The following is an 18,123-nucleotide window of genomic DNA, read 5'->3' as shown; positions in this document are numbered from 1 at the left end:
CATAGTAATCTGTTTAGGGCAAAAGCATGTTTTAATAAAAAAATATTGATATTTGGTGCCAGTGTATGGATAATCCTATCGTAAGAGGAAGCAATACGATATATTGCCATATCAATATTTTGTCCCACCCCTGGGGACAGCGGTGGCCAACACCATCTCAATTCAAAAATATAGTAATTTTATGAAGCAGGATTGCTGTAAACGGCTTAAACAGGAAATGCTGGGACAGCAGTCGGATCACATGAAGAGGGGAGAGAGTGAGTGTGTTGGGGAGACATCATTCATGACACGAGAAATGGAAGTAAAGACTGGGCTGTGACCGAACAGCTGGAAAGACTGATGACTACGCCATGCTACAAATGCCTTCTATCAGCTAATAAACAGAGTTGTGTGTGTGTGTGTGTGTGTGTGTGTGTGTGTGTGTGTGTGTGTGTGTGTGTGTGTGTGTGTGTTAAGGATTTCGGAAATCTACTCACAGATTACGCTGACAGTACCTCCACCACACACACACACAAACATGCAGGTAATGCATCCAACTGCTGTTGCCCTCTTCCCTTGAGTTTTATCCTCTGCTGCTCTTTCTCATCCATCTACTCTCTCCTACACATCTCGTTAGCATACCCCAGGAGTCAAAGACACCTGCACTGCAAGTAAAGATCTCTTCAATGCTGTGGAGATGATACCATGTCTGATGGATCTCAGGGTGTAACCACCACCATTTGAATTGTGCCCTCCCCTACAGCAATTCATTTCACTGCATGGATCTCAACATGTACACCATTCAAATGCAATAGAACCTTACGCCAGCAAACAACTGAACTGTCAGAAAGCAGTTGTAATATGTCCACAGTCAAGAAAGGATGCATAAAGCAACTTATTCTCTAATCCACTGGTTCAAAATAGACGCTGTGATTTAAAAAAAGGTTATTCCCACCTATCAGGCATCACATCTGTAAAAATAAATGCAATATGATTTTTTGAGCATATCGTGCAGCCCTACTTATTGGGTATATCTACTACGAATGGGATGTTCGCGGATGGTGACAGAAAACACTCACAATAAGTTGATCGTGGTGAATTTTCATTATGGGGGTCATCAAGATACAAATATCCTTCCATGAATGACTTGAAAAAGTTGCCTGGCTCCCTGACGTACAGTCCTATATTGGTTTCCTGATTTATTTTGAATTGCCTCAGCCTGTCACCATGGCTGAAGGCCCATGCATATTGTATCCGCCACAAAATAAGTTAAATGATTGTGTGTAAATACTACTGATTCCATGCTGAAGAATGACAGGGAGATGAGGTTACTGCCATTTATTTTTTCCTTTATTCGTGCAGGAGGACCTTATGATTACTTATTTAAAATTTTGTTTTTCACAAAAAAAAAGCTGTGTCCTATCTGTGATGCAACAAAAAAAAACATTTCTTAACAAAATATAAGTTTAAAGTGATTATAGTATGTTTTAGTGCAATGTTTAGAGTTTTGCAATCATGTTGCAATTGACAAAATTGTTGCAAAAATGACAGGGTAATCATAACATGAAAATTTCATATTGTCCAATGCCTATTAGCTATGTTGCCTACGTTGTTTGACATACAAAGTGTGACCAGTTAAAATATAAAGCATTGCTATAGATGAAACTACCCAACAATACAGAAATAATCCAATAACGTGAATAATATTTTAACAATAAGAGAGAGAGGTCACTCTGCTCCCAAATGGTTACTTTTACTTTTGATAGGCTACTTTAAGGACATTTTCCGTACACTTCCTGCTCAACTGCCGACAAACACTAGCATGACATTCAATAAGCTGTATGACCACTACTGAAATAACACATTCTGAATGGAATGGGACTGAAAAATAGATGTGTGCTCTTCATCGTGCTTCTGTACATTTAAATATAATAAAAGGACATAAACACATAATTAATACAACAATTACACACTTAAGATACACTTTGTTGTGGTTTTGAAAAGACAAAGATTGAACAGACTGGCCTTCAGCTGCAAAACAAGTCTTTCTAAAGATAACAGAAGAAATATGCATTCGATTCATCCTCCTCTTCTCACTCTTTTCAGCATACTCCCAGTGTGTCTCTGATAGCTACAGATCTCAGTCATACAAGCTGCTACATTGTTACTCACCAGTGAATGACGGGAAGTCCAATTCAAAAGTCTTGAGTGTCCAAATCTGTCCTGATCCTGAAGATGACCAATAAGGAGTGTCCCCCTCTGTTCTCTTAACGTATGCTATCCTGTTTTAACTGTGTGCACTGTGCTACGTGGGTGTGCTTAGAAGGGCACAAAGAGCGGTGTCAGATAGAAGTATAACTGCTGTTTCAGCCCTCTCTCTTTACTCTCGATCACTCAGTTACACTGCCAGCACTTACAGCATGTAGCTCTACTCAGCCTCTCCAGAGACGAATAAAATGATAAGGCTCCATTGTTCAGTCACTATATAGAAGATGAAGAAGGAGGAAAGGGGAAGGGCCTGACGTGCTGATAAACTCACTACACCATTCTTTCTGGTGACCACAGATGAGCAGTATTACCTGTGTTGTCCACGCAACGTAAAATGCTGACCTTGGTCTCTGACTGCAACAAGAGCCTTCAGTCTCAGCCCTCTTTATCAGATCAAATCCCAGTCAGCCAGGGAGAGAGGGATGGAGGATGGAGGGCAGACTATAGCTGAGTGACTGGCTCGGGCTGCTGCAGTGCCGGCTCGATAATCCACAGACAGACATATAGATAAGAGCAGAGGGCTGGACGAGGGTGGTTCAGGTCGATACGCACGATGGACAGCCAGGTCAACATTCATACTTCACTCTATTGCCTACTTCCACTGCTGTCCTCCTGGCTGCTGTATGACAAAATGAAGATATAATAACACAATTCCAGTCTGCTGTGTTAGGAGATTAGAAAACTGTCACAATTAGGAAAAAGGCTTTGCAAAAATACAACGTGTATAATGAGTGTTTAGTTAATGGACCAAAATTACTCAGAAAGGAAATGTTGTATGCAGATAGTATGCAGATACGACTGATACAACAACATTTTAGCTAAATGCAAGAAAAGGTTGATATGACTGAGAAATGGTTAATGACTCCATATATAATGGGAAGGTAACACATTTATAACTCAGTTATAAATTCAAACTTTGATTAACATATCTTTTTGAGCCTACACAAAAAGAAAGGTTTGAGTACCAAAAACACTTGAAGCATTACTTGTCTTGATAAAAAATATGACAGAAACAAATAAGCAATGGCATCAAACTGTCAAATAGACAAAGACTCAAGAGCAATATCTAGTGGCAAACAACAGAACAGCACATCCCAACAAACATATATGCTCCACCACGTCTCAATGATGCACTGACGGATAAGGACACGCAGTACAGCACCACTGAGACAAACTACAACTACAGTGATTTGAAAACTTCCAAATATAAAATATTCTGTTAAAATCAGCACCTTAACACCTTTGCTGCACAACCCAAGCTTTATCTCACTGAACAAATTACAGACAACGGCTGGCTGGAGCTGAGCACTGATCACATTTTAAATGATCAAATCACAAAGAATTGGAGTAGTTTAAAAAAAAGCAATCAATCAGCTCATGAATAAGGAATTAGCTTTGCATCTCTGCACTAAAGCAAATTAAATTGGATTGGCTTGTGAGAAGTCACACAGCTGTGTGGTCAATGTGTTCAATAAATGCTGCAGTGAGTGAAATTGCCCCGACCAGCAGAGCGGCTTTCACCAGCACTGGCCACACTTTTCATTTATCTTTTTCGCACTCAATATTCAATTAATGGGAACGGCAATATTCAATCAAGTAATCCACAATGAGAAACATTTTCAGAGCTCATACATTAAATCTGCTGTTGAACATAAGCTTATTGAAGTGTGAGGTCATTCAGACGTCAAACAATTTACCCTTAAGGAATATGTATAGGAAAAAAAACACCACAAAGAACATGTCACAATATCAGTTAGGTTCAAGGTCATCTTGTGTTTCATTGATCTATGCCCTAACCTGATTGAGCAAGCTGAAAAAAGCAGCACCTACTTCATCTTATAAAGTTGTTGTGCTGAATTCTGTTAGCAAATAAATTCCAGCACATATGGAGGAACATTAGCAGTCACTTGGGGTTGTATTTCTGGCCACCTGATGAATTCAAGTCCAATATTCACTCTCTTTAAAGCTACACCGCTCAAAAAAAGGGAACACTTAATTGTCGCAGTATAACACCAAGTCAGTTAAACTTTAGGGATATCAATCTGTCCATTTAGGAAGCACAAGTGATTGTGAATCAATTTTTCCTGCTTTGGTGAAAATGAAAGTGACAACAGCTGCAGTGGAGAGGCAAAAGCAAGACAACCCCCAAAAAGGGAATGGTTTTGTAAGTGGTGGCCACATACACTTGCTCTCTCCTTATCCTTCCTAAATGATTCTTCTCTAGTTTTGTGTTCTTCTAGTGTCCTTGTCACTGCTGGTAGCACGAGGCGGTACCTGCAGCCCAATCAGGTTGCACAGGTAGTCCAGCTCTTCCAGGATGGCACATCCATAAGTGCGGTCGCAAGAAGGTTTGCTGTGTCTCCCAGCACAGCCTCAAGAGCATTGAGGAGATACCAGGAGATGGGCTGTTACACGAGGAGAGCTGGACAGGGCTATCTGCGCTTTTGTGCGAGGAGGAACAAGAGGAGCACTGCCAGAGCCCTACAAAATGACTTCCAGCAAGCTACTGGTGTGCATGTTTCTGACCAAACTGTCAGAAACAGACTCCATGAGGGTGGCATGAGGGCCTGATGTCCTCTAGTGGGACCTATGCTCACAGCCCAGCACCGTACACCTCGATTGGCATTCCCAAGAGAACACCAATATTGGCAGGTCCGCCATTGTTGCCCCGTTCTCTTTACAGATGAGAGCAGGTTCACATGGAGCACATGTGACAGGCATGAAAGAGTCTGGAGATGCTGTGATGAATGTTATGCTGCCTGTAACATCATCCAGCATGACCGGTTTGGCGGTGGGACAGTGATGGTCTTGGGAAGCATATCCTTGGAGGGTCGCACGGACCTCCATGTCAAAGCCAACGGTACCCTTACTGCTGTTAGGTACCGAGATGAAATCCTCAGAGCAACTGTCAGACTGTATGCTGGCGCAGTGGGCCCTGGTTCCTCCTGGTGCAGGACAATGTCCTGCCTCATGGCTAGACTTTGTAGGCAGTTCCTGGAAGCCAAAGGCATTGATGCCATTGACTGGCCCTCTCGTTCCCCTGACCTAAATCCAATTGAGCACCTATGGGATGTTATGTACCACCACAGACTGTCCAGGAGCTCATTGATGCCCTGATCCAGGTCAGGGAAGAGATCCCCCAGGACTCCATCCGTCGATGCATTAGGAGCATGCCCAGACGTTATCAGGAGTGCATACAGACACGCGGGAGCCATATAAACTACTGAGTCACATTATGAGTTGCTGTGATAAAATTCACGCAAGTTGGATCAACCTGTGATTTCAATTTTTTACTTTGATTTACAGAGTGATTTTTGAATCCAACCCTCAATGGGTTGATGATTTTGGTTCCCATTGACCGTTGTTACATAATTTTGTTCTCAACAAATTATACAATGTACATTAGTGAACATTTTCAACTTGAATCATTTGTTAATCAAGATCTGATGTGTGATTAAAGTGTTCCCTTAATATTTTTGAGCAGTGTATTTTTGGTCCTCACCAACTCGAAAGAGAAATACTCTTCTTTTTACTCACAGCGCCACTGTGGCTTAACAACTAGTTACTAACTTGTCTGTCAGCCTTTTGGTGCTAGGTAGGTAATGGGCTTATCAGAGCTTGTTTGCTGAAAACAGCTGCCTTCCTTAAGCTGGAAACAGTACTGAAGACAGCAGTGAGATTGAATCAAAACTGTAATACTAGTACAATAACCTGCTCATTAGAGCAAGGATGAGAAGAGCAATGAACTTTCAATTCTTAGTAATATTTAGACATTGGAATTGGAATGTGAAAAAATATAAAAAATATCCTAAATAAATGAAATAAAACAACACAACCAAAACAATAAATAATGGACTATCTTTTAACAACAAATGCACTTGAAGTGGTGCAGGTGTATAGTCATCCCTCCTTAACAGGCAGTATACTGCCAATCCAGTTTTTGCTACTTTTAGGTCGATGAGATATGCATGATAAGTCGATAAAGTAATTATGGTGAAACAAATATTAATTTGATCCATTGCCCATAGAAAAATATTGATTAATTCAGCTTTAACACCGCTGTTTATACACTAAAACAGTCATTCAGATCATGTTCTACATGTGGTATGTATGTGATAGCAAGTTCTAGTCGCAGTTTCATTGTAGAATTAAGTGAAACACTTTTCATGCAGTATCTTAAATGTTACCAGATGGATACAATCACGCAACCTAAGCGCTTTTTATCTAAATGCAGATTTTCTGTTCCTGCAGAAAATCAATGCCATTACACTATCATATATGAGATTCTACTGCTTTTTACATTTATATTATCTACTTTAGTGTTCATCACTTTTACACCAAACACTGAAATCTTTTTATGTTCTATTATTTCAACAAAAGGGTCTCACATATTCTCTCTAGAAAGACTTTCTCTTTTTATACAACATCCATCTTCCACCTTCGTGGGTGCTAACTAATCACATCTCTCCTCACCCGTCTGGTGAGATGAGAACAGTGTGGGACCCGCGCCTCTCCGCAGTGACTCCAGTCACACTCTGACAGAATGCGGCAGAAAAACTGTCATCTGAATTCAATCAGAGGGAGGGTACACAAACTCTTTCTTTCTTTCAGAGAGGCAGCTGAAACGACTCAGGTGCAGTGCTTCTTTCTTTAATAACATGAAGAAATATGACAGTAGAAAAAAAAAGTTTTGTTTTACTATTAGATTAGATCTTTAACTGCTGTTTTCAGCATACTAGTTCAATTTACATTGGATGTACATTACCAGAGCATGTTGTAGACATGCAGATTGCAGTAAAACCAAGCACCTCTTTTACACAAAGACAAAGAAAAACTTCCCCTTTAATAATGCCATCAAACTAGTGTTACCTTGTCTCAGTCTGCCTCTCCTCCAGCTCAGCAACCACCTCTGTTTCATGATCGGCCGAGGCAGTCCCGTGGGCAATGGGCAGGCAGCTGCAACAGTAGGTCCCCATCCCGGCTCGAGCATCTCCCCTGCCCTGTTTCTGCTCTGACTCCCTCTGCTCCAGCTCTGACTGGGAAACCTGCTCAGGCTGTCTGGACACTGAATGACTCATTCGAGATAATGTATATCATCACACAGAGCACACCTCAAGCCCGCAGCTCCTAATGTATTCATTCATTGCAGGTTCCTGGGGTTAAATATTGCAAGTCCAAACAAGGCCTGATGGAAAGCTTCCTTTCTGTTCTGCAGCACAAACCTCCACTGTACCACACTCTCAATCTGCCCTTTGTTTTCATCATCTTAATTCAGTCCACCGCTTTAACCTCCGACTCTATTTGTAGGCCCTGTCAGTACTGTACAGTATGTATTGTTTAACTGTCACAAGCCTCGTAATCAGTCAACTCTGACATGATATTGACAACGCAGCTCTATTTATAAAACGCTCTGGCCTTAAATGAAAGTTCAAGGCGCCTCTAACAGGCAAGGAAAGAAGATAGATGTACTAACACAATAGCTGGACATGATTTAAACGTGATAAAAGGATCTACTGATAATGACAAATGGTCAACATAAATCATCCTACAAGAGTGAGAGGACTCGCTACCTCAACAACAACCCATTTGCAATTCCATGGCCATGAATCCTGATATCAATTTCAGTATCCCTGCATCTGCTGCTCAAGACGGTGTTCACATGTGCACTGTTGCCATCGTCACAGGATTAATGAATCATGCCTCAAGGCAAGGTTGTGTGTCTATGCGTTATGGGGAAAGTGTAAGTGTTTCTCTGTACCCAGCACTTTCTTCCATTAAAAAAAGAAAATCAAGAACCTATTTTGAGCATTACTTTTATGATCAGCAAAGATTAGCAAAAGAGCAGTACATCTTGTTGCTATTCTCTTGACCTTGAAATGCATTTAGCCTGTTCATTCAGTATTTTCATTCCCTGCACAGCCCACATGGTGCAATGGTGGGAAGAGAAGTGCAACAAATCTGGGAGTTAAATCAAATGAGGCAGCACACATTCAGGTGCTGGTATCTTTTCAAAAACTAGGACTTATTTCAGAGCAATAACCATGACCAATGACCAAATATGTTATCAGCTGATCAGTCATTTGATAATTTGATCATTCCATTAGCAGGCTCAAAAAATGCATGATGATGATGTATCCATAATATAATAATGAAAATAAGAATACACCCTTTGAATTCATTCTCCAGGCAGCAGGCATTTTCAAATATAAACAGAGGAAGTCTGTCGAACCTGACAAAGCATTTCCTGCAACACGTTACAGGAATGCTGTGTTTTTTAGTCCAGTGTCATATAATAATGCCCCCCAAAATCAAATTTCTCTATTTTGCAGAGCTAAGACAGGAGTAATCTAATCCATCAGGATTTTCTTGTCAAGAATGACAAAAACGATTTTGGGGTATCTATTTTAAGATGAAGGTCACAGTCTCAATAAACAGCTCGAGGGAAGGTAGAGGAAGACACTGAATTGTGTTTATACACAAGCTCACACTGACGAGTCTGCAGAAGTGATGTCCTGTATATATGAACCAAATGATAGATGACATGTAGAGACGCTACATTGATATAAAAATCACTTGGGGGAAAAGGAAAAATGTACCCGATAAGATCTAAGTAAGAAAATGTTATCAAATGACAAAATGAATATAAATGCAGCCAAGGGCATTTATCTTGACACCAAAGACAGTGTTAGGCTACTGGCTTATGATTTCTTATTATCCTTTTGTAACCTCTGATGTAAGGCGTAAGAAGTGTACAATGTGCTCCTTGTTTTCACACATGCAGCACCACTCCATATCATCTTGTTTACAGCAGATATTGTGTAAGTGCAGCATGACTGTTAAGATAACATGTTTTGTGTAAGCATAGAGGAAGCCTGATATAACTCATACTCATCTGAATCAGTTTGTTCTCTACCTAGGAACAGAAAACCAAATGTCCAGTACAGATAACCAATTACAACATGTCATGTGAGTCTGCAAGAGTCTTCTCTGTATTAAAACTGTGTTCTAGGCTCATTCCAAGAATGAGTCCTTATGCCTTAAACAGAGGACACAAAAGTCAAAATATAATTCCTAATCAATCACTTGTATGGATAATAGGTTCTCATGTAAAATTGTTACCACAGTGCCAAATTGTAACCCCCCCCTTGTTTGGACCATGCTCATCCTCAAACTTAGCCTTCATTTTGATCCCTACCACACACCTGTAATGTTCCTATCATGGTGACGACATCTGCCCCCCAACAGACAGATAAACACACAAGGACATATAGACTAACAGGAAAAAATAAATCAACACCTAGCTAGGTAGCCTAAGTGCTCAAAACTGTTAGTTCCTGCTACAAAAGGTGTCCCCAGGACCACATTTTTCCATGATAACACACACACACACACACACACACACACACAGACAGACTCACAAGGTGAAAACATGACCAGCTGATGCTGTCGCAGCTGGTTATAATGATGATGTGACGTTTGTTGGAGTCTGTACCAAACAAAAATGTCCTCTTACATCTGGATAACAAGATTTGTGCGTCATGGCATCTCTAAAGCACTACAGAGCTTCATTACAATGCTGTCATGTCAAACATTTTAATTTGAATATTAACATGCATATGCTGATCTTGTGCAGATATCTCTGTTGTAAACAGAAAACCTGTCAGACAAAAAATAATAAATCAAGAAGAGCAACCCTCTTCAGAATGTGTCCATGACGCCAAAGAGTCATGCTTGTGTATCAAGAGAGTTGAAGAGAATTATTCACACCAGTAATGCTTTAGAAAACAGCTGTGGTTCCTTTGATGCTTAACATCTTTTGTAGAGTAAGTGGATCCTCGGTTACCCTGTGATTCAGGTACATAAACTACAGTGAAAGTGATGTTATCACAGTCTGACGACACTTGAGGAAAAATATTCCTACAGTACTATGTAGAGGCAGTTCAACAAGCACAGCTGGCCCTTGTGGACAAGAAAATTGCAGAGCAAATAAAGCAAGATCTGCAAGGTGTGCCGAAGCAGTTTCTCACAAAAACTATTCAAGACAAATAAACTGGGAAATTCTAAGAAAGAGTGAAATTACTTGAGACTGTGTCACCAAGAGCAGGGCTGAGCCCGAGTATGAGGGCAAACCTATAAATATGTAATTAATATTTGCTCACTGGAGCACACATACAGTAGGAAAGCTGCTGCTGTTATGGGATCTTATTAAGTGACACATCTGTTCCAATTGGATGAACCTAATGACATACCCAATTTCATCCATACCTTCTTGTCTCTAACATCCAAGTACAGTTTATACACAGGCACTCTCGGGCAGCACAACAGATTTATATATAGATAATAACTCCCTTGTTGGTATACACAGAGGAGAGATGTGTTCATCAGAGAAGATGAACAGCTGCCTCACTGTTTGTGTCAGCCTCACCTCAGCTTTGCTGAAACAAAAGCATTTGCACTGATCCTGCTCCTATCTGCTGCCTGTGGCGGAGAGCTCTATCTGATTGGTATTCAGTCATGTGTTTTCAATCTTTCCTCATTACTTACTTACCATGACACTCCACAACGATTTGCAAACAATGTCCCTTTACATCTATGGTCCTTTGAGCAAACACAAGGCTTACTTATCATATCTAACACAGTCTCATGTACAATACCCAAAGGAATTTTAGACTAATGTCTGTGAATTATGTTGTTAAGCTTCAATACATTAGCGAATGATGAAGTTTGAGGTCCTATTTTGAGCCATTCATCTGAGCATTGACCATTTCTGATGGGTTTCTGCTGCTTCTTTGCCTCTTTGAAAGAAAAAATATCTTGACTGTCTTCCTGTCTGAGCCCAAAGGAGGGCCAGCAGGGAAAACACTTTAGAGGTAACGTCAAGCAGAACTCATATCTTAATTCCACTGTGGTCAAGTTGTCTCATACAGAACCGTCCAGCACAAAGAATCACATTCAAAGTTGTACTTCACTATAAAAGTTTCAAAGTCAGAGGTGACAGTTTGAAACACAGTGTTCCCAAATAAATCAAGTCAGAGCTACATCGAAATATCTTTAATGATAAGAGAATCTAAAAACTTGAAGCGCAAAGGTCGTTTTGAAGGACCTTTGGCCTACTTTGTGCCGTCTTTTTTTGGCAATTAAGTTTTGAACCCAGCAGTAAGGTATGGATTTGCTGTGTTTGCAGAAAAATAAAGCTTCGTTAAGACAGCCTTAAGATAAGGGCCTGTAGGGATATTACACTTCTTTTTTATCCTCTATTAAAATGCCTCTCTTCAAAACTCCCAAAACACCTTGTGGCTAATTAACTCATACTGTCCTGATCAAAAACAGTCAGCTGGTTACAAAATGCAAGCGCAACCTAAAACATAACAAGCAGCAGGAGAATGGGAAGACGAACACCCATAAAAATCTAAGATGACAAAAATGTTGATGGGGATAGGGTTGTCGCAAACTGCTGATATTGACGAAATGGTGATACTTAAAAATTATATTGATATTGTGGTAATAATATACACATGAATATATTGTGTAAACAATACATTTGCCTCTTAAATCGTGTCTGTTTATATCTTGCTGTGTTTAATATAATTGTTCTTCTTGTATGCTTTTGTACAGTTTTGATTACAGACTCTCTCTCCACTACCCTACACTTGTATTTTGAGGGTAATTCATTGCCAAAATAGAGACAAAACACAATAAACAAAGTAAAAGGTTTTTTTTAATTTCTATAAACAACATGATAACATCATTATCGCGAATTCTTTAGGCCACAATAATCATGTGGTGAAAATCTGATACTGTGACAGCTCTGAATGAGGATATTACATCTGAAGAATGAATAAAATTGAGCCTTTTTTACTTGAAATCTATATGAGTGTAATATCAACACTTCTTCCTGGACTGTCCCATAGTATTGTGCACCCACTGAACAATGTGAACTGTGTCCTCAACAGGACACCATTGTACCTCAGTGGGGTCATTTTTTTCCCTCAGGGAGCTATAGAATTGCACATTTCCTATGCTCAGTGAGTGCCAGTGATGTGTTGAAGTGAGTACACCTCACTGAACTCAGTGTTCCCAGCTTTTACTCAAAGATTACTAAACACAAGGTCGTCTGAAGATTTATATATGACAAGAACAAATCATGAGATTACAATTAGTGCAATGATCACGTTGGTTCTTAGTCTTTTGTTTCCCACCATGTTCCTCGATTTGCAACTTATGTGTACACTCGGTTACATTCTTTCCAACTGTTCTTCCCGTCATGACATCTGTTACAAACATATCTATTTACTGCCATATGCAGGGGTGCACTTAAGTTCATGATAGTTGAGACCTCCTATTATAACTTGAAAAGGAAGCTTAACATACACAATTCCACACATGGCATTTTTCAGCCTTCTTTTGCTGTCCTTACATTGATATGCATCCATGACACATCGCACAGGCCTGTTTCATCTGTAGCATATCATCTGCAGGGATTTTATCTGGATGATTTTGGAAGATGATTTTAAAAATTGGGTCACTTCCTCGGAGATTTGCCAGAAGTATGACAGCCAGAGACTCTATTTCAATCTGCTGCCACAGATGACAACAGACCTCGCCCATGAGTTTTGACACAATTCAGTCTGTTGATGGGTTAATGTCAGTATGTCAGTATGCATTACTATAAGTAGGGCTGCACAATATGGTAAAAAAAAATCATATAGCGATTATTTTGACAGATATTACGATTGTGATATGTTTCACAATTAGTGAGAATGATAACTTTAGCATCACAATTTTTATTTATAAAATCATGATGACGTGACATTGTGGCTGTGATGTGTACCAAACAAACATCTATTAATTGTGCAGCAGCAGCCCTTACTATAACTTAACTGAACTTAAACCAAACAAAAAAAACTGCATACAAGCTGCATAATTTAAGGATATTTTATCATATATAAATAATAACAAGCCTTCTTAGCCCAAGCTTTGATGTTGAAAAAAGCTTCAGCCCTCACACTGTTGGAGCAAAATAAAGCACTGCACACATCTAACAGATAGTTCAGGTTGGTTGAGAGTGATGTGTAAATAAATGTGAGATTTGCCACAGCAGCAGTGTCTGAACAATCCCTCCTTTGTACTCCACCTCGGCTAATTTCCACCATCAACACACAACCAGATCTACTGACCGGTGTCACGACAGCACCATGTTGACCTCAGTCCGGCTTGAGTTTGTTGCTGTATACTTCGTGGACAACTGGAGATGGACAAAAGTGGTTTAAAAAGAAGCTTCTTGCGATGGGCTAAAAATCTGATCTGCTTCTCATAACGTCTGATGCTTACATGAAAATGATATGTCTGTGAAACCATACAAAAAGTATTATGATTTGTACCCTGGAGCAGAGAAATAAACTCACCTCAACTCAGTGCTAATTGAAGTTGTTCATGTAGCGTTAATAGGTCTTTTAAAAAGTTGGGTTGTAGCCAGTAATACACTAAAAACTAACACTTGTGATGATTTTAATAACTAGGGCCACAGTCCAAGTCGTCCAGTCCCTTTCCAATTTTTTTAATGTGATCTTAAGGATTAATCCCACTGAGCTGAAGCCATCTTCACTGTCTCCCTTTGGTGTTTGAGTTTTGCAAGCTAACATTAATAACCCAAAGCTGTTAAGATATTCCATGAGTGTAAGCTGTTTTTAACATTTAATCTGTCAGACTAAATCATTTTTTTAAGAACAAAGTAGTAATAAATTAACCAGGCCTGTGTATTCACTCTGAGCTTCATTAGCTGAGTGCTAAGCTGAGTTAAAAGCCAGGTGAGCTTGACACATGTGACACCTCCTATAATTACCCAGACACATGGGACAAATACAGAAACCTGGCATCCAGGTTTGCAATAAATCAAATAAACCACCTGAGATACACTCCTCCACAATGAGAAAATGACAGTGCTCCATCACAAGAGAATAATAAACAGTAACACTCACATTAAGATGAGCTGTGCACCAATCAGCTGTTTCTCAAACTAATTATCCATATGAACATTAAACTTCAATATGGGACTTCATAGTCACACTGCTTCAAGAATTAAACCAAGACCAATCCATTTGTCATACAGTATATCATATAATAGATGATAGTTTTTAAGAACATTTTTACACCTGGGCCGGCTGATGTAGAGATCGTTGATACTAGAGCCCCACCTATATGTTGGTTGGCTGATATTATAGGCTAGAGGTAATTTATAATTATTAAATTCCAAGTGAAGTTTACAGTTTTAGCACAGTGAAGTTATTTGAGACATAAACTTGCTTAACTTAGAGCTAACTTACTGCACTGTTATTGTAAAACACCTGCCTCCATTACAAATCTTTGTGTTTGAAAACCACATTTGAGGGTTCATTTAAAAAAATTAGGTGATATTGGCGTATTAGGCTTTCCAAGGTGACAGAATTTTCCCACTTACAAATAAGCTTGTGACAACACTGGTCATACCTAGCACAGTGGCTGTGTACAAGAAAAGACATTCACTATCTGTAAAGCGCTATTTTAATTTACTACTAATGCAAACCGAACATTTCCTACTGCTGCAGCTTCACATTAAAAGTATTTAACTGACGAAACAAGAGTTGACTTTTATTTTGAATTTGGCTAGACATTGTTCAACGCTATCCTTCAAAAATCAACAATGCATCACGGAGTAAAACAATTGTCATTATCGGCATTTGAGACACTGTTGTCACAAAATGACGATACGGTGGGCAAGTAATGTAATCAGCGTATACCCGACCATCTTGTAACACCAGAAACACTGACTACTGTAGCAAGCCTATGGCAGATATATTAATGTGGGTATTTTTTACTCCCTCACATCCGTATCAGCATAGGCCCAAAAAATGTGGTTGTGCTCTAGCTAATACTTTGATCATTATTACAGCATTGTCTCATTGTTTTGACTGGAGCTGATAGGCAAGATATCTTTGCACTGGCAATTTTTCACAATACAGTTAGGCTGTATAAATAATCACTCAGCAGTTTCTACCCACTCTGGCAAACACAAAATGATTTGACTTTCTTTCAAGCGCCAAGAAAACATGGAAAGATGTCAGCTTTGCTCAAGATAAGACAAACGGTACAAAATAACAGTCTGGGTGTGTTCCTGACCACTGTTTGACACCAAGAAATTAGCTCTCGAAAACAAAAGAAACAAGCCAGGAGCAGGAGAAAAAACAGGATCCTTCCACCGGGCCAACTGGGCAACAAGTAGTCGACTGATTTAACAGCCTTGACATTTAGGCTACCATATATCACACAACTTCACTGTTGCATTGTTCTCGCTTCTTACAGAGAAAAAGTGCGAGAACGAGAGAAACACAACAACCGCTTTTATTCCACACACAATATAAGTGCCAGTGACAACAAATTTGTTAGTTGGACCATTTCCTATGTCCTTTTTCTTTTAAGCCCACATGGTTGGATGCCAGAATGCCTTTAGAGGTGGCTTTTGAATACGTTTGTTTGGCACAGTGCATCCTGTTTGTATCACTTGCGATCCATGTTTTTATAGCATCTGTTTTACCACACTGTTTTATACTTAAGTCTGAGTGCAGGTATTTCTAAGATGAAGAGTGTATCAGTGCTCCAAACTGGTGTCTGAGCACTGCATGTCATTGGGCCAGGACCTCTTTTATTCGTAACTGTCAACCCCAGAAAGACTGCAGCTATGGGGATATAAAACCTGACCATACAGGCCTTCTGTCTGGAACAAATGGGGCAAACTAAAAGGGCCATGTCAGGACTACGGGTAGTGGAACTACAAAACCTTAAACAAGCTACAGGGGGAGGAGTCATTGTAATCCACAATGATGCAGCACCAATGAAGCATTTGTCTGCTCTTTGTCTTACAGTAGGATTTCTTGTCTGTCACTGTTAGCCTGACGTATCCGACTGTTTTTAGCATGATTCGCTGGTTGCTCTTGTGTCCTGGTTACTCTCACAGAAACCATCTGATACAATCAAAAATCCCAGCACTGCAGATGGAAATGCAAATATAATGCACAAAACCCTTCAGTCAGCCATACTTCAACGTAAGGGAAATGTGTCAGCGATGGCGTGCTGCCTCTCGCTTGAACCTGAATCCCTGAAATGATAATGTGTGAAGGACACGTGCGAATCTGACAAATAAACTTCACACCGCAGTCTGTGACTTTGTCAATGCCGTCCTCTTTGCTTCAATAATGCAATCATGCTATACATCTCTGTCACAACGTGGTCACACCCCTCTCTCCTGCAACCTTTACAGTCTCTCTATCACACACACAAATTGCCACACACATGCACACCGAGGCGGCACACCTATCTAATAGAGAGAGTAGAGGTCCTGCATGGAGGATGTGAGGAGAATTTTAATAGCCTTCTTCCTGTCCTGCCAGGCACTGCCACTCTCCATTCACAATGCAGCCAGAGGTAATTGGTTTCACCTATCTGATGGGACCCCTGTGTGTTAATCCATATGCTGGTGTGTTCACGTGTCGTTTGTCATTTGCATATTGTGTTTTTTTTTTAGATGAAATGTCATGTTTAACATCTACAGTTTAATCTAGTTTGAGTTAAAGCAACTCAGACGTGTCAGAACTGTGCAGTGAAAGCACTTTTTATGCGAAACAACCAGCTAATGGGATCACATTTTACACGGTCAAGCAAAACGCAACAATGCTCAAAAGCCACACTCACTTGATGAAGTAGCTGGCTCCTTCGTCCGTGAAGCCCTCTTCCCATCCTCTTGGCAAATCTATAAGACGGGACAACAACAAAAAACCCACACTGAACGACCCGCCACAGACAGAAAACACAGTGCAGCAAAAAAAATATGTCCTCTCGGTATCCCACAAATCTGATAGTTTGTCGCGTACCTGACCGGATCATGTGTCCCGAGTTAACAGGTTCACCAGTCCGTGGATGTAGCCAAGTAGTGCTATGAGTTTTATCACTGCAAGAAAGACACCTGTTACTGAACGGTAATAAAACAATAAAAAAAAAAACCTTCATAATGCCTCGTTAAGAAACCAAGCGTTGGGAAGTAAAACCACCGCTCACTTGATGAAGAAGACCCGGCCATCTCTACAAACTCCGTACGACCAGTGGTCAGGTAGGGTGTCCCGTCCGAGAGGTGCCGCCATGATCTCTCCGACTCGGCTTGTCCCCCCTCTCCCTCTCCGCAGACTCTTCCAGGGAGCCCAGATAAAAACCCACCGCTAGGGCTGCATAGTTTTTTAAAGGGGAAGAATACCAAACTCACACCACTTCCACGACTCTTGTGTTTTTATGTAATTTGAGCTCACGGAGCGGCTAACCGGGTCCCCCCACAAGTAGCAGACGCCTGGCAGATGATTAAAGCTACAAAAGAGTAACACATGAAGTCCACACTGCGGAGGGAGAAAGGTAGGGTGGAGCCCGGAGGGTGTAGAAGTGAAAGTGCACCGGATTTAAGCTGGAATTTGTGACCGGGACATTTCAGGACACACAACAATCCAGAAAGCATGTTATCCTAAAAGTATTTCAAGGGGGATTTTGCACACATGGAAGCAGGAATGTAAACCCTTTAAGGGATAATAAAGGATTACAGGAATGTCTAAATTAAACCAATATGATTTTGCATGCTTAATTTTCTCTTTTTAAACTGTGGGATTGCACGCGTGTGAGAGAGGAATACGTCCTCGAAAATATATTTTATCACAAGCTCATGAGGAGACTTAGAAATGACAAAGTAAGAAGAGTTCATTTTGGTTTTTAGCAGCTTCTCGTTCCTTTATTTGGGAATGTTCAAGAGCAGCATAGTCCAAGCTAGAATGGCATTCAGTAGAGCGCATACCTCCACCAATGCTC

The 18,123-nt window shown here is 40.3% G+C and overlaps 1 protein-coding gene across 16 annotated transcripts in view; it reads right to left on the bottom strand.

Moving 5' to 3' along the window:
• The window catches only part of plekha7b (pleckstrin homology domain containing, family A member 7b), a 79,077-nt gene extending 61,473 nt beyond the window's left edge, over window positions 1-17,604 (bottom strand). For all 16 annotated transcript variants that reach the window (XR_014623036.1, XM_084358457.1, XM_084358459.1 and 13 more), the window contains exons 1-3: window positions 17,335-17,604; window positions 17,151-17,227; window positions 16,972-17,029 (exon numbers count right to left, since the gene is read on the bottom strand). Coding sequence is in view for 15 of the 16 variants with exons in the window: in XM_084358457.1 (XP_084214583.1) it covers window positions 16,972-17,029; window positions 17,151-17,227; window positions 17,335-17,417 (218 nt within the window). In the remaining variant the exon portion in view is untranslated. The remainder of the gene's footprint in view (window positions 1-16,971; window positions 17,030-17,150; window positions 17,228-17,334) is intronic.
• Window positions 17,605-18,123: the final 519 nt, after the last annotated feature.

The sequence above is a fragment of the Pagrus pagrus genome (assembly GCF_965226575.1).
Source record: "Pagrus pagrus genome assembly, chromosome: 1".
NCBI lineage: Eukaryota > Metazoa > Chordata > Actinopteri > Spariformes > Sparidae > Pagrus > Pagrus pagrus.
The sequence above is the reverse complement of the archived record's forward strand: the minus strand, read 5'-3'. Positions and strand labels throughout refer to the sequence as shown.